General features: G+C 52.3%; 6 protein-coding genes and 1 pseudogene across 7 annotated transcripts; 3 read left to right on the forward strand and 4 right to left on the reverse strand.

The window, feature by feature from the left end:
• Positions 1 to 312: 312 nt before the first annotated feature.
• GCG54_00015455 (uncharacterized protein) lies at positions 313 to 738 on the forward strand (the record flags this gene model as incomplete). Its single annotated transcript, XM_045415239.1, has 1 exon — positions 313 to 738. The coding sequence occupies one exon, from the start codon at positions 313 to 315 to the stop codon at positions 736 to 738; it is 426 nt and encodes a 141-aa protein (XP_045259237.1).
• Positions 739 to 1,254: 516 nt separating this feature from the next.
• GCG54_00015456 (Monooxygenase) lies at positions 1,255 to 2,189 on the reverse strand (the record flags this gene model as incomplete). Its single annotated transcript, XM_045415240.1, has 2 exons — positions 1,255 to 2,040; positions 2,106 to 2,189. The coding sequence occupies 2 exons, from the start codon at positions 2,187 to 2,189 to the stop codon at positions 1,255 to 1,257; spliced, it is 870 nt and encodes a 289-aa protein (XP_045259238.1).
• Positions 2,190 to 3,800: 1,611 nt separating this feature from the next.
• On the reverse strand, positions 3,801 to 5,508 carry GCG54_00015457 (annotated as a pseudogene). Its single transcript has 4 exons — positions 5,127 to 5,508; positions 4,844 to 5,066; positions 4,046 to 4,789; positions 3,801 to 3,989 (listed from the first exon to the last, which is right to left on the reverse strand). Coding segments are annotated over exons 1-4 (1,538 nt in total).
• Positions 5,509 to 6,593: 1,085 nt separating this feature from the next.
• Positions 6,594 to 7,706, forward strand: GCG54_00015458 (Leucoanthocyanidin dioxygenase 1; the record flags this gene model as incomplete). The annotated part of the gene is made up of 1 exon (XM_045415241.1): positions 6,594 to 7,706. The coding sequence occupies one exon, from the start codon at positions 6,594 to 6,596 to the stop codon at positions 7,704 to 7,706; it is 1,113 nt and encodes a 370-aa protein (XP_045259239.1).
• Positions 7,707 to 8,165: 459 nt separating this feature from the next.
• On the reverse strand, positions 8,166 to 9,246 carry GCG54_00015459 (Glyoxylate/succinic semialdehyde reductase 1; the record flags this gene model as incomplete). Its single annotated transcript, XM_045415242.1, has 3 exons — positions 8,166 to 8,749; positions 8,814 to 8,970; positions 9,034 to 9,246. The coding sequence occupies 3 exons, from the start codon at positions 9,244 to 9,246 to the stop codon at positions 8,166 to 8,168; spliced, it is 954 nt and encodes a 317-aa protein (XP_045259240.1).
• A 513-nt stretch (positions 9,247 to 9,759) lies between these two features.
• On the forward strand, positions 9,760 to 13,662 carry GCG54_00015460 (putative sterigmatocystin biosynthesis protein stcT; the record flags this gene model as incomplete). The annotated part of the gene is given in 12 exon segments (XM_045415243.1): positions 9,760 to 9,836; positions 9,896 to 10,056; positions 10,110 to 10,408; positions 10,525 to 10,638; positions 11,103 to 11,165; positions 11,243 to 11,270; positions 11,281 to 11,383; positions 11,461 to 11,676; positions 11,748 to 11,952; positions 12,004 to 13,015; positions 13,069 to 13,142; positions 13,195 to 13,662. 12 exon segments carry the CDS (start codon positions 9,760 to 9,762, stop codon positions 13,660 to 13,662), a joined length of 2,820 nt encoding a protein of 939 aa, XP_045259241.1.
• A 461-nt stretch (positions 13,663 to 14,123) lies between these two features.
• On the reverse strand, positions 14,124 to 15,651 carry GCG54_00015461 (uncharacterized protein; the record flags this gene model as incomplete). The annotated part of the gene is made up of 7 exons (XM_045415244.1): positions 14,124 to 14,219; positions 14,272 to 14,618; positions 14,661 to 14,747; positions 14,803 to 14,875; positions 14,924 to 15,228; positions 15,284 to 15,508; positions 15,591 to 15,651. The coding sequence occupies 7 exons, from the start codon at positions 15,649 to 15,651 to the stop codon at positions 14,124 to 14,126; spliced, it is 1,194 nt and encodes a 397-aa protein (XP_045259242.1).
• Between the last annotated feature and the right edge of the window lie 452 nt (positions 15,652 to 16,103).

Consider the following 16,103-nt stretch of genomic DNA (forward strand, 5'->3'; position numbering starts at 1 on the left):
ACACGAGGTTGGGCGAGGTGACGAGGTGCTTTGAAGCGAGCTGATTTGCAAGTCAGCCTTGCAGGGAGGGTCAGCTGGGTCAATAACTTGCTCACGCAGAACACATCCTATTTAAGAGGCTGAGGGGCCTGTGAGCCGCAGGTGCTGAACTTAGAGGGTCAAGCGAAGGCTCCAACAACATCCAAGCCCACCCCAGCAACGACCGACCCGTTTCTCGCGGTCAGAACCAGAAAAGAATTATTTAAATTCGGTATCGACGTCGGCATTTTGTCTCTTGACTGTAGACGAATATCTTTGGAATAACAGCTCAAAATGGATATGATGGAGCACAACCACAGCCACTCCGACAGCGGCGACTCGTCGATGACTATGCCTGTAGTCTTCCACACAGCCATGTCCACCAGTCTGTTTTCTGAGACCTGGACGCCTCGTACCACTGGGCAGTACGCAGGCACCTGTCTCACTCTCATCACTTTTACCATCATTCTTCGCGCTCTCCTTGCTTTCAAGCCAAGGCTCGAGACAACAGTGTGGGCGGGCCACGACGACACAAGAGGCAGACTGGCGGTTGGGCATGACGACGAGGAGACTGGAAAAGAACAAAGGCGGACCAGAAGGAACTCAATGAGACAACTACATCCTGATGGTGGGCTAAGAGGCATGATTTCAGAAGCCAACATAAGGCTTGGAAGGGCGATTTATGAGGTTATCATCGCCTTGCTAGGTTACCTTCTGTAAGTGTGCATGCAGCCGATTCAGCGCAATGATGTTAACTATTACAGAATGCTTGCAGTAATGAGTATGAATGTTGGATACTTTGTTTCGATCTTGGTCGGCGTATTTCTCGGGACACTTGGATTAGGCGGCATTGCAAGAGACTCCACCTTTGATCACTGCTCTTAATAACCATCACCAATGGAGTTCATGAATGGCATGATCAACGACGAACTGAAAAAGAACCTGGGCTTAATCTTTGTTTTACACGAACCCAATGGGTATGTCCTAACTTTAATGAGACTTTCAATATCATAATTGGAACTTTCCTTTGCGGGCAAATTTGTTACTATGCTAGTCCTTTGTTTTCTCTCCCTCACTAGTTGTTCCTTCCCCGACCACTACGACCAGTACTCAGAGCAGCACGCCTCAGAAGAAGCCTTATCTATAGCCAGAACCGACCAAACGCCTCATTAAGCAGCTTCATGAACAGTCATGATGTTGGAACACGATACAGGTTGAAACCAAGCTCGTGCCGACTCAGGTCTCGTACTCCACCAATTGCCGGGAGGCCTTCCCCATGCGCTTGAACTGGCTTCTCAGAGCCGAGTTGTCGCAGTTGACCAAGGTGTTGACCCACTCGTCCTCCTTGGTCTCCTCGTTCTTGCACTTGAGGCTCGCCGCACCAAGGAGGGTGGGCTTCATGTTGCCGTAGATGGTCTCGTATTGCTGCGGGCCGGTGACGAAGCCCTCGTGAAAGATACCAATGTGGTTGAACTGGTCCCTGATGCTGTTGTACCAGTCCCAGGTCTTGCGGTGGAGGGGATCGTGGGCGAACTTGTTGAGGCCCTCGACGTCTCTGAAGTAGTAGATGAACATGAGCGTGTTGTTGCGCTCGGCCTCGAGGGATTGCCAAGAAGAGAGGTGGTAGAGTCCGTACTCGTCGGCGCGAAGGTTCAGGTCCTTGTTCATGGCGTCAAAGTATGCGCCAATCTCGCGACCGCCGGGAGCGAGGAGACCGAGAGGATGGTTGAAACGGACGCCGAGGTGGAAGACCAGCAGTGATCGACCGGCCGGGGTGGCGGGGATCTTGCCGGTGGTGGGGTCCGGGAACTGTGCGGAGGTACGGCCCGGGACGACGCCGTTCATGTAAGTGTTGGCCGACTTTGAGCGGGTTCCGATGATGGTGGAAATGATGGAGTTGAGAGCGATAGCGGAGGAAGGAATGATGGCGTATTTTGTCGGTAAAATGAGAAAGAGCGCCGTCTGCATGAGGGCGCCGATGGAGAAGAGAGTCGTGAGCGTGAAACCATCCTTGATGAGCAGCTAGAGCCAAGTATCAGAATCAATGGTGAAAGAGAAAATTGCAGATCGAAAGTCAAAAAACTCACAGGTACAGTGTTGATCTGAGGAAGGCGGTAGGGCTTCGTGGTTGGCTTGAGAAGGCCGGGGAAGGTGTCGGTTGAAGCGACCATCGTGAGTTGAGTCTGTGGTATTTCAAGCGGGAGGAAGCAGAGTTTCGAACAAGTAGAATAGGAAAAATGGCGAGATTTGAAATTTGAAGTTATTGGAACTGCTTGGTTGGAGTGAGTTGTTGCTGTGCTGCGGGGAAGGTTGTGAGAGTGACGCACTGCAACTTCCTTTTATCTCAACAAGGCGGATGTCGTAAGGAGGCTTGAAGCCATCGCCCGTTGAGACTAAGGCGTCGGACGGTCGGACGGTCGGGTGGGTTGTCGACGCTCCGCGCAGTCGGTTGGCGAGATTAACCAGTCAGCTGTGGGAGAAATCCAAGAACGTAATCATCCTTCCTGCCCGAAAAGCGTTGGTCCGACTCCTCCGATGCGAAAAACAAGCGAAAGCGCAGAGGGGCTAGGCAAAGAAGGGCTTAGCTGGGGGAAGCTCAAGCGATCAAGACCCCAGCGATGCGATCGTGGCTGCTGCTGGGAGCAGGACGCTCGCTAGGTACATACGACATGAGGAAAGGCGCAAAGGGACGCGTGGGAATTGCTGACAACATGGACAAGTTGAGAGTATTTTCTCCCGACGGCCTAACTATTCGCCAACCCCTTGACACTAGCCACGCGTGCGCTTCCAAACCAATGCCTCCATCTGAGTCAGTGACGTGTGTGTCTCTCGCACTCGCTTGGATTTACGTTGGCGAAGGAGCAATGTCGCGCCGACCGACAGTCGTTTCGCATTCTTCTCAATTAATGGGTGTTCAACAAAGCTTTTCATAACACAGCATTGATGGATGAGTCAATAGCAATATTCAGATCCAGTTACGAAGGTTGTCTAATATTTCGACTCTGGGGACAATTTTTGAGCGAGTGAACGCAGACGCGTCGCAATGGGCGATTCGCTGGCTGTTAATCAAGCCAGCCAAGACGACGGAGTAATTAATTCACCTAAACAGAATGTCAATATTCAGACTAAGATGATTCAAATTTCCAGCGAGGAGTTCCAGTGGGATGGATTTATCAGAGGTGTCTGGCTCCCAGCTTTTTGATGTCGAAAGGCTAGGTATTCCAGCACTGATTCCCGGCACACTACACTGGCTGCCACGGCGGTCTTCCGGGCGCCAGGGGGCTGATTTTCACCAACAAATGCCGACAACTCAATTGACACATGATGCGGGTGCAGGACAGAAAAGGCCGTACTGATATTCTTGGACAATATCTAGAGACAAGTGCGTTATATGTTGGTTTACATATACGTATCATACTCTGCGAAAGGTTACGGGAAAATCAACTGGGTATTTTTATTGACAAGGCCTCATACCATGATGCCGTTGACATGCTCGCTCCGTGTCAATCTCCGGTATGTTTACATGCTCCCAACTGATTCCCGCAAGAGTACTAGGTAGTTTCCAAGCAAACCAAGCCAAAGTCCTAAATCAAAACAGCCACAGCCCCCAACCGGCGGCTGGTCTCGGCGTGGCATAGGGTATCATGAAGCCCCCCAACTGACAGACTCCAGACGCCCGCTTCCGAGTAGCTAGTATACAAAAAAAGAAAAAGAGCGACGAAGAACCAAATGACAGAAATGCAGCCCCAACCGTTTGGTCCGTGAAGTGATGTTATGCAGGATCAGGCAGACTCGTCGTCTCCCTTGGTGGTGTTGGCAACCTTGATCTGCTCGATGTCCTCGGCCTGACCTTCCAAGATCTCCATGCTCTTCTTCTCGCGGTTATGAAGTGTCGTGATGACGAGAACCAGTCCGAACTGGAGGATGTTGTTGGCCATGACCCAGTACCAGCCGAATTTGAATCGCGGTGCCTATACACATGTTAGTCAGGCCCTGAAGTAGAGACAAGAAACTCTTCAAAGCTTACCTGAGGGGTCGGGAATGTGACAATGTTCAAGCCAGCCAGAAGGGCTTGACCGACAGCGTTCATCGAGGACACAACCACAGCGCGCTCTTCGGCAGATCGGAAGGTGACCTCAGAAGCCCATGACATGAAGAGAGGGTTCAGAGCACCGCCCAGCCCGGCAACATAGAAGGCAAAGAACTTGAGGCCTTCGGGAATGTTCCACGCCGCCATGCAAATAGCACCAATAGTCATGAAACCGCAAATCCAGATGGAAGGCAGCCAGCGCTTGCCAGTCGCATCGGCCCAGTAGCATCCGATCAGAGCAGCGACGATCGAGATAGCTGATTGGCCGGTGGGCAGGTTGTTGATCTGGCTGATGGAGTAGCGGTCATCGTGCGCCTTGAGGTAGAGGTTGAACGGCTGGCCGTTTGTAATCATGGCTTGGTTGAAGACATAGTACAGAGCGACGAAAGCGTACCAGTGCCATCCCTTGAACACGTCGGTGATGGCCTTGCGGTCGAACTTGACCTTTGGCGCCTCGGATCCACCCTCAGAAACTCGGCGACGGGCGAGAGTGATTTGGTCGGCCGTCAAGAGCCATGAAGGATGCTTCGAGTCAGGACGAGCGGGGAAGACGGTGAGACCAAGGATGGCAACGGGCAGCGTGATGCAGCCGCAGACAATGAACAGCCAACGCCATCCAGCAAGCCCGTTGACGCCGTTGAGGTTGGTGTAACAAGCTGTTTGGAAGTACCCAGCGAACATCTAAACCTTGTCAGCACTGAATTATATCAATACGGTTCGTCGGCGGAGACTTACAGTTCCCAAAGGTCCGGCAATGTAGAACAAACTCAGTCGCCGGGAAATCTCAGTGCTCTTGTACCAACATCCAATACAGTAGATGACTCCAGGATAGGCCACGCATTCGAACACTCCAGAGAAGAATCTGATGATGTAGACATGCTTCACGTCTTTGGCATACGCGGTGAGCAAGGTCAAGATGCCCCAAAGGACTTCGAAAGCGGGAATCAGCAGGTTGGGTCTGGCAAATCCGTTTGTTAGCTTCCTTCATATCAACTGAGATCCATCTATATTGACTCACCGGACACGGGTCAAGATGATATTGGAGGGAATCATGGCAGCACAGTAACCAGCCTGAAACACTCCGGTGGTGTACTGCAGGTCATTGCCTTCCATCCCGATGTCCTCCTTCATCCCGCTGACGTATGCATTTTGAAAGGCTTGAAGGTCGAGGAACTGTACATCAGGTCCGTCAGCAGTGCACTTACTTGCATGTCGACAACTGAGAAACTTGCCTTGGTGAAGAACGTGAGACATCCAAAAGTCAGAATCATGAAATCCAACTTGAACAACAGAGCCTTCTCCTCCTTGGAAGTGCTGAGTTCGTACCACCTCCACTTGTCATACCATCTGCTGGGAGCCACAGGCTCAGGAGCCGTCGAAGCCACGGTTGAGCCTGCCATTGCGTCTCGGTCTCCGACTGACTTCGCACGAAGGATAGACACAAATCCGAAGTTGTCAGTTGTAATGGTATTTCGTTTGTTGTCGACTCCAACTCTGGGGATGCAGGTGGAGCTGAGGGTTGAACAAGGGAGTTGAGGATTGTTGACGGCGGAGCAGTCGGTTGGGGGGCTGCTGCTGCTGCGCTTCAACAAGAACGGGAGCGACGTGAGGAGTGGTGGTGTGATTAGGTATTATACTGCTGCTCCTCTTCGCCAAATGCGCACATTCCCTCGGCTATTTACAGCCGGATTGACATCGACATACCAAGGTCTACGTGTCCGAGCATGGTGTTGCAGCGCCCTCCAGAGGCGAAACGAGATAGGCATCGCCGGACAGAGTTGCTGGAGCGAACGACTCACGAGCGTTTTCCTTCTTGGCCTGCTCCACCACAGTCCACCACCAGGGGATGCTGGCTGAGATACTAGAGATAAGAGGGGGTGCTATGCAGTTACGGCATGATTGGGGGTAAGCGTTGGCGCGGACAAGGATCGGACGAAGCTAAAAGGTGGAGCTCCAGGTGTCAATACCACGCCGTATCTCTGAATCCCCTCGTCCCTTGGTTATCCGTCCTCGCCTCCACCTCTAGCTCGACCCGCTGAGTTTGCGGGGTACAGCGGAGATCTCGCCGCGGTCCTTGTTCAGCTCGGGTGTTGGGATGGTTCAGAGAAGGTTACGAATGCGGCGAACGTGATTTGCTTTCGAAGCAATCGTGCTGGTTTTGGGGGTCCTTCACAAGTGGTCCCGTCCGCGTGGAGCATTGTCCTCATTGTGCAACATATGTAAACACCGTAGTCCACGTCCAAGTGCACCAGCACCACTGATAGACAGGCGCATTCGGGACGCAGCCAAGCTTTGGCTGGAGGCTCCGAAAAGCTCACAGCAGAGTGAGACCCTTGGAGGGCGAGTCATTGTGCTTCGTGGGACAGCAGAGCAGTATGATTTCAATAATATGACTGCCGCTTCAGGTGGCTAGAGGCTTAGAAGACATCGCCAATACTGAACCCCTTTGAATAAACCCGCCAATTCTCTATCAGCAACTACTCTAATGACTTCCGATACAAGCGATGCCATCCCAAAATTCACCCAATGCGAGCCAACAACAGAGGTGCTTGACTACGTCGACCTCGTGAACCTCGACCTGTCGAAATACGACGATTCCTCAAGTCGCGCACAGCTAGCCAAGGATCTTCTCAAAGGCGTCGTTACCCACGGCATCTTGACTGTCACCAATCATGGCATCACCGAAGAACGCTATAACACCCACGTTGACCTCGCCAATGCCTTACTGACTCTTCCTCCTCCGGAAAAGAGGCCATACGAGAACTCGCCGCAAGAGGAAGCCCAGGGTCGGTATGCAGGGTTCAAACCTTCATGCGGTCTAAGCACCAAGGAAGGTTTCCACAAGACAGTTGACCACTACAACATATCAGCCTGGGATCCGACAAGCCGGTCACACCCACCATTGCTACAGTCCCGCCTGTTTCAAGTCTCCGAATTAGTCGATCTCGTTCGCCGTTCAGTATTGGAAAAGCTTCTTCTCCTCGTAGCTTTGATCTTGGAGGTACCCGAAGAGAGCATCCTGTCAACACACACGTTGTCAAACGAAACGACCGACTATCTCCGATACATAGTGTACAACCCCCGCCCAGCCACCGATGGGAAATACCGAGACTTATACTTGGCTGGGCACACTGATCTCGGTTCTTTCACGTTTACGTTCGCCCAGCCTGTCTCCTCACTCCAGGTTCGGGTATCTCCAGGGGAATGGAAATGGGTACGCTACGTTCCGGGGACGCTAGTCGTCAATGTCGGTGAAGCATTCGAATTGATGACAGGCGGTCTTTTCAAGGCACCGGTTCACAGGATGGTCAAGCCGCCGGAAGATCAAGAAAGAGCCAAGCGACTTGGCCTGATATACTTTGCCCGGCCTGCAGGCACGCAGAGGCTCGAGCCGATTGACAGCCCAGTTCTCCGGAGAATTGGAGCGGACAAGCCATTGGACGAAAAGATTTACACCATGAAAGAGTATCTCTATGCGAGAAGGCATGGGTATAAGAGGCTTGAGTTCGACCGAGATCGGCCGCGACAGGAAGGCTATCACATAGGCCCATGCATGAAAGATGCCCAAGGGCTGGAAACTACTAGCATCGCAACTTGAATGCAGAAATCAAGACCCTGTGTTTTCTCCGCTTTCGACTCTGTTCACGGGCATTATAAGCTCTCGGCTTCTATGTCTCCAGTTCTCAACCATTCAAAGTACCGTCCATACCAGCCTCCTCCACCTTGGCCCACAACTCTGCACCAATGGACCATAACCAAGTTGCCCTTTGGTCCACTCAACGAACTCGACAAACATCGTCAAGAACGTCACTAGCGCCGATGGTTTAGTGGTAAAATTCTCCGTTGCCATCAAGCAGCGTCGGGGAGCCGGGGGTTCGATTCCCCCTCGGCGCAATTTTTTATCTTTTGGGCTATCCTAGAAGCCCGATGTTGCCGGTAGGCCAAGTTCAAGACCTTTGTGGGCAGTTCTTTGGCCTCAGAGGTTGATACTCACTTTTGCCTTGATTGTGGAAGTGGTAAAAATATCATCATTTCGCTTGTACGGTCTGTGTATAGACTACTTCTTTGCATCCCGTTCCTTGCAGGCATCTGAGTAAAAATCCAGACCCGCTTCTCTCCGAACAGCACCGTACATGGAACTACTGTCCAGGGGTCTCTCTGCCTCAAATGCTCGGGCAGCTTCCATATGCCGCAGTGCTGCTTCGCTCGTCTCCAATCTTGTGCCCGCATATTTCGCGCAGTTCAGCGCATGTCTCAAGTCCTTCATGGCCAGCGCGACGTCGAAACCGGCCTTGCCGTCAGGAGGAGGCGCATAGGCACCAGAAGTGATTCGCTTGCTGTAGCTTTCAAGCACAGGACCAAACATGTCGGAGATCATGTTCTCCAGCACGGGTGAGCCAAGCCCAGTCTTTTCGGCGAATACATGGGCCTCGGAGAGCACCTCCATGAAGGAGACCACGACGATATTTCCGGCGATCTTGAGCAAGCTGGATTTTGTGACATCGGTTCCCATGGGGATCACGGAACGCCCCATGACGCCGTTGAGGTAAAGCGAGATGGCTGATGTCGCAGACTCGGGGCCGGCGGTGACGAAGATAAGCTTTCCGGCAGCGGCCATCGCGGCGGCGCCGAAGACCGGGGCTGCGGGAAACATGTCAGCAGATGAATTTGGTACAAAATCTTTGGGATTGCATTGTAAACTAACCGGCAACAAATTGACCGCCAGCCTCAGTGATCTGCTTCGAGACATTCGCGGAGGTATCGGGGTGAACGGTTGAGCAGTCAACATAAATCTTGCCTGTGATGTCGCCTGACTTGATAATCTCGTTCGCGGTATCCTGAAGGACAGCGTCGTTGCTCACCTGAGCGCGATCATTAGCTCGGAATCTTCAATAAGATCCCGATTTCATCGTGAGATAACTTACACACGAGAAGATGATTGATGACTTCTTGGCCACTTCAGAGACCGTCTCGGCAGGAATTGCGCCGAGCTCCTCCAGAGATTCCCCGCGCGATAGCGTGCGATTCGTGTAGACCAAAGGAGGAGCGCCAGAGGAAGAGAGGAACTTTTGCAGGTTCGTGGACATACCAATGCCCATCGACCCGAGGCCAACCCAGCCGATTTGGGTTCCAGACATGATTGTACGCGATGAATAGGGCTCCGGGCGAGTGCAAACTTGCAAAGAAAGAGGCAAAAAGGTCGTGAGTAGTATGAGGGCGGGGGGATTGCACGCGAAATGTCACCCATTCATACCCAATTAGTTGTTGCCGACTCCGGCGTTGGACACCGAAGGCTCCGGAGGACGCCTCCGAGGGGCTTGGGCCTGGTCCCTGCAGATCTTGCATGGCAACGGCTGAGCTTTTGTGGATGCCGCCGTCAACCCCAAGGTGTGCTCCACGTGGGGAAACGCTTCATCGAAGGAGCTCCACGTCGCGACGATACCCGTGGAATACTGTCATGTCGTGGATTTGAAAATGGCAAGATAACGATGGGGAAGAGCTCCCGGACAGATTGCCGAGAAGGGCATTCTTTGAGTTTATTTACCTGGTCGTTGACCAGCCTCGGGTGTCCTCTGCATCTTCCAGTATCAACCAACATCTTCGGACATACGTCATAGTCAATATCCTCGATCTACCTTACGTCAGTAAACATGAGTTTCGGAAAGCTTTACTGGTACCCTAAGGCGCCTCGTGCGACTCAGTGTCTCTACATCGCCGAGTACAACAAGTAAGACTCCATTGATGCCGCACGAAGACTGGGAAAATGCTAACGAGAGTCGTGTCCAGGCTCGATATCGAGTTCGTTGAGGCATGGCCCATTAAGGTCGACCCCAGCAAGGGTGGTGTTGGTCAGGCATACTTGGAGAAGTTCCCTCCGGGAAAGGTCCCCGCTCTTGAGCGTCCCGATGGCTTCACATTGTTCGAGTGCATTCCCGTAGCGATCTATCGTGAGTTGCACCAAGCATCGTCCACAACAGACGGCTATCTAACACGGTCACAGTGGCGAAGCAAGACCCTAACACCAAGCTCTTGGGCTCAACACTCGAGGAGGAGGCGACGATATTGAAGTGGGCTTCTTTCGCTAACAGCGAGCTCCTGCCCCCCATCATGGCATGGATCAATCCCGTTAAGGCTAAGGAGCCAGCTGCTCCCGAGGTTCTGGCGGCGGCAGAGAAGAACAGCGAGGGTATGGTCAGCGTTGTGGAGAAGGCTTTGACGGGCAAGAAGTTCCTCGTTGGAGACCAGCTCACGATAGCCGACCTTTTCGTTGTGGCAGCTATTGCCAGAGGATACCAGTTTGTGAGTACCATCACTTTCCCGTTCGCCGGCCTGACTTGCCTCTCCCCTCCCCTCGGGAAAGCAGGGGACCGATGTCGGTGATTTCAGTTTCAATTGCTAACCGCAGCGCTGCACAGGTCTTTGCCAAGAAGTGGACGGAAGCGCACCCCGCCATCCACGATTGGTACTGGCGAATCAAGAGCGATGATATCTGGAAGAAGATTGATGGAGAGCCTTACGTTTTGGACGTTGTGGGAGGAAAGCCGATCTGAAGCGAGCCTGGAGGTGGACAGATACAGTTTCCTGAAGAATGTGAATCAGGAAAAGGGACGATAACGCGCCGGCGGCAGCGGGGGCAACGGAGGCTTCTCCGCATCGATAAGAGCGGAGCCGGATATGAGACCCCGAAATCGCATTTATAGAATTCATGATTGGCCAAACACCCCTTGAACTTGACGGGAACAACCGTGTTCAACTTATCTAATCGTTATTGTCCACCTGTTCTTTATCACGTGGGTGGACAAACTTGACCTGAACGAGTATCTCCCTGTTTATCGGATATCTGCGTCCACTCGGTACGTACTCCGAGCCTGGTCTTGTCCACGGAGACCACCCCGGTCGTCCACCTCCTCCCCCAGACTTTGGCAATAATCCATGGCGATGCGTCGTTCCTCATTCTTCACCATCGGCAAGCCACTTTCTACCTTTTTCCAAGATGGATGACACTCTACCTCGACCGTTCAAATGCGCTACGTGTAAAAAGGGGTTCACGCGTCAGGTAAGCTATGGTCTAGGATAACGCGTCCGTTACCAGGATGAAGACTTACATATGAACTCGTGTTACGTCACCTGTAGGAGAACCTGAAGCGCCATGTCAACACGCGTAAGCTAAGCTTCGAGTCCTGTATCTTCAATCGTTGACCGTTTGTTAGACCACAAGGGACGAAATGCACCCGTATTTCCATGCTCTCAATGCAATGCCAAGTTCGCGCGCAGGTAGGTAAACGCCTCGACATATGCGATAAGGATACTTCAGTTCAAGGATTCCTATTGGAACGCTGACTTTTTAATAGCGACTTGAGGAAACGGCATGTTGAGAATTGCCATATCTCAACCTCCGCGTCGCCTTCGAAAACAGCTCCCCCGCCTTCCCTGACACCAACGGTCGGAGATTCTCCAAGCACAGCAGCATGGCTCGATGTGCTGCTAACGCATCCCCCGCAACCTCAAGGCGATATGCTTGAGCCGATGCAACAAATCAGCCAGAGCTATGAACAGACATCACCGGCGTATGACCTTTCAGATAACGTTGTCAATGGAATCCTTGCTGATAATACTGCTTCCACACTAGAATTTCCAGTGAAATCCGGTGCGTCGAGAGCTTTTTCGAAGGCTTTCATCGCAACTTTCCGATACTCCACGAGGCGTCTTTTCACATTGTGTCGACCCAAGTACCACTCCTGAATGTCATCACATGTATAGGTAGTCTTTACTGCGAATCGACTGTAGATGAAGCGACACGCAAGGCAGTCTTTGAGTCGACATTGTCTTCACTGCAGCAATATGTCAGTGTCTTTCTCGAGTCGTGATTATCGTACATTAACTAATCATCTCAGGTGGAGCAAAATCGATCGAGATATCAAGAAACATGGGTCTTGCAGACTTTTCTCCTCCTCGAGTTCCTCGGCATTTACGGCGGCAACGACACAAGCTTCCTCAAAGCGCAACGAATACACCGCGACCTGATCGATGCCATTCGCTTACTTCAAATGTCGCAAGACAGTTCGCTCGAATCTCTGTCGATGACCTCTGGGGAAGACAGCGGCTACGGTGAAGAAGGTGACGAGGACGACATGCAGGAGCCTGTGAGTGCGGAAGCTCTCACTGAGCAGTGGCAAGACTTCATACGAAAGGAGTCAAGAAAGCGTTGCGTGTATATGCTTTATCTCCTGGACTCCCAGCTCGCTATTCTCTGCAATCTTCGACCAATGCTATCATCTCTCGAGATCAAGTACGATCTTCCATGCTGCGAAGACATATGGTTGGCGCGCTCAGACAGAGATTGGTCCGAGAAGCGGCGACAGCGCTTCAAGTCTTTTGACGAACCCGACGATCAAGCATACGCACATGAGACGCCGCCAAGTCAGGGCTTCTTCTACGAAGCGTCTCAGACTCTCCTCCACGCCAATCGAAACGACGACAGCCAGAGAGGCCCTGGAGAGAAACACAAACCGAAGAAGCTGAGATTGCTATGGGCATCCCCATTTGCTGCCGTCATCTTGGTGACGCAGCTGCAGATGATGGCTCGCGAACTTACCCATGCCAGTTGTCTTCTAGAGCGCCCAAAGGCTCAACGGCGCGCTCTGTCAATATTGACTGATAAGCAACACGCACAGATTTCCCAAGCCCTCAAGAGCATTGCTGAGTTGGTGCCACGAAGTCAAAAGCCCGTCTTCAGCTTTTTCGACTTTGGCCGCATGGATGTTCTGTCGGATAGTCATGATGACCAGACACCTCTATGGCACACCTTCTGGATATTGTGGTATTATACGTCTATTACTCTATCGCATCCGGACTCTTTGCTGGTTAGTGGAGTTGTGGAGTCGAATCTGCCTTTAGCGATAGCTAGTAAGTATCGTGTTGAATAAGGCTAGACGGAATTATCGCTAATTGTGTTCTAGCGGCCGGTCACTTGGCAACACCCAGAAGTAAAGACAAGCGGGACATCTACGAAGATCGTGACGTCTTCAGAATAGTATATATCCCAAGTTTCCTTTTACAGTCAAGTGTCGCTAACTTCTGGGTAGCTCAATGATCTTGAAATGGCCCTCGATCTTCTAAATCCGATCAAGTCCACTGCTCCTCCTGCCCTCGAGAACCCCTTCATAACACTCCTCGGCTTCAAGATCTGCCTCGTAGGCTGGCGTCTAGTCCGCCTGACAATGCCAGCCGCACAACGTAGTAACGACAATAGCGGAGGTATGATGCTGGGTAACAGCAACAATGGAAGGTCGAACCCAAGTCGCTTTGTGCTGGACGCCATCATGGCTTGCGTTGGAACCGGAGGAGACGATGGTGCAGAGAATGCTGCGGCTGCGCTAGCTATGCTGGACAGACCTGTTGATCTGGCGAGGAGCGAAGTGCGCTTTTTGGAATGGATTGTGGCGAACTTTACGAAGCGAACGACCTGGCCAGTTGGAAGTTGGGTCGCGGCAGTGATGCATGAGAGTCTAGCAAAAGCGAGGGAGGCGTACGCAGCGCCGATGAGTGAATGATGACAACGCTTTCTACGACACCCGAAGAATTCCTCCGTCGCTCATACCAAGACTACTTGCACCGTGTGACTTGTGTGATTCGCAAGTAAAACCAGCGGAGTTAGCTAAATATTTTCCGGAGTCTTCAAATCGGGTTCGTCATTCCAGGACCTGAATGTAATGCGGGGTTCGAGATATGGCAGCCTGCGAGAGCCCACTTCTTTTTCACTGGCCGTTGAAGAGACTGTGAGAGCACGTATCAAGGTTCGTTTCCAGAAGCAGGGCGTCCCAAAGGTCAACTGGTAACGACCACGTCTTCCAATGGCAGTGACGCAGGCGCTAGTTGGGGGTTCGAAACGTTCAGTCTACATAAGAGTGATCACAATCAAAGTGAGCGCGTGTTTACATATCAAGAAATTCTCATTAATGCTACAAAAGACGCCAAGTCCAATCCGAAGGCAAATTCATACACATTCTAAATCCTAAGTTGACTTGACAGTCGGAAGGCTGTACTGGAGACGGGGCACGTTGTCGAACTTTCCGAGACTCTTATGACCCTCGGGGTCGGGGTACTCGCCCTGCATTACTTGTCAGATTTGTAAGTAGAGAGTAGTCTGGTTGGAAACTTACGTCAAAGGGGTCCTGGTGCTTGCCGTCCTCGCGAGGACGGTCCATGTCAAAGTCGTATCGCTTCCAACCGTGCTTACGGGCATCGAGGTAGTCGGCCATGCAGAAGACGCGGTCGTCCATGGGCTTATCGGTACCCATCTTCTGAAGAAGAGGAGAGTTCTCGATGGGAACGAGCTCACGCTCGTCGGCGGGGCGGGAGAAGTAGATGACACCGATACGGCGGAGATGGCGCTGGTCCTCGGGCGGGGTCGTCACACGGTGGATAGTAGCCTTGAAGAGACCGCCAGTAAGGCGCTCGAGGGCCTCACCGAAGTTGACGACGATGCCATGGGGCTGGTCTATGTCGACTGTCAGATGATGAATTTGGGATATGTTGTGCGGTGACTTACGCTTGACGTATCTGTAGCGGCCGGTGTGGTGGCAGAGAACCTGAAGAGCCGCGACAGGCTGTGAGAAGAGGAAGGTCCAGGTGCCCCCTGTGATTTCACGTTAGCGATGCCATTTTCTTGGTCAATGCGGTTAAAAACCCACAGTCAGTGTGGCCAGCCAGGAAGATTTCGCGGTACTTCTCACTCTCCTCCTTGGTACGGGGCTCGCACATCATCTAGCTTGGGTCAGTCACGATCTTGCAAGCACCGACGACAACACTCACGTAGCGGAGATACTCGGTCTTAGATCCTCCGGGGGCATGGGTAGAAAGCACAGCCTCTTCGGGGACTTGGAGAATGTCGGCAACAATCTTCAAAAGCTTCACCAGGATGTTGGTTCTGATGTAGCTCATAACCTCGTATGTCTCCTCCATGAATGGGCGGATGATTTCGGGGTGGTCGCGGTTCTTGGGGTCGTGGACCAGCATGTTGTAGTGATCAAGCGCCTTGGGGAAGCCGCCCTTGTGGCCCAGAGGACCGGCCGGCTTGTACCCTGCGTACAGACCACGGGCGTCCTCTTCAGGAGTAACTTATCATCTGTCAGTATTGCTTCAAGCCAAGAGGGATGCTTACTCGATGCTTACCTTCATAAGGAGCCTTCTCATCGGGCTTCAGCGTCATTGCCGCGTTGGCGATGCGCATCTGGCGTTGGTAGGTCTCGTCCGAAATGCCATGGTTGGTGAGCGTCAAGAAGCCGTAGCCGGTGGCGGCCTCGTAAAGGTCCTTAGCAAGCTGCTTGCGGCCCTCGGGGTCGTCGAATTTGGCGAGATCAATGTTGACAAGGTCGACGTAGTCCACTGCAAAGCGGTCTGTGGTCAGCCTTATCCTTGCAAGTGCAAGTGCAAATGCAAATGCAAATGCAGTTGGTTCTGTGCAGTCTGGGGTACTCACAGTCCTCCTTGGTAGGGGGAGGCGGTGTGTAGGGCGGGAGCTGGTTGATGTCGGCGACCATATTGGGCAAGCGTAGATATGTGTGCTTGATGAGAATTTGAGATTGGTATCTGTAATTCGAAAGTCTTCTTGATCTTTGGATGTTTGACTTGATCAATGATGTGCTTGATGAGTGAGTGGTTCATCAGACTTCACTGAGTCGATGAAGTCTTGATTGATATACGACTGAACGGATACTACACTTAGAGTATGAAGGTGATGTTTTGACACAATAGGTCACAAGAAATTGGGTCTGCAAACAAGATGCAGGATGTGGTGCGATGCTCCGCGAAACGTCCACAATGGCTCTCAAGTCCTCCGCCTGGCTCAAATGTACGTGGAGCCAGTGGCGGTTCCCAATACCCTTGCAACTCAGCTCTTTCGTCATGGGTTGGTGGATTGTAGGTGCTGCAGCAATGTGGAAGAGGGAGAGTGACTCCGCCCGGCACGGAGTGGACTGTGGACGTGGAGCTC

Source organism: Colletotrichum gloeosporioides, assembly GCF_011800055.1.
Source record: "Colletotrichum gloeosporioides strain Lc1 chromosome Unknown consensus_79, whole genome shotgun sequence".
In the NCBI taxonomy this organism is placed as follows: Eukaryota; Fungi; Ascomycota; class Sordariomycetes; order Glomerellales; family Glomerellaceae; genus Colletotrichum; species Colletotrichum gloeosporioides.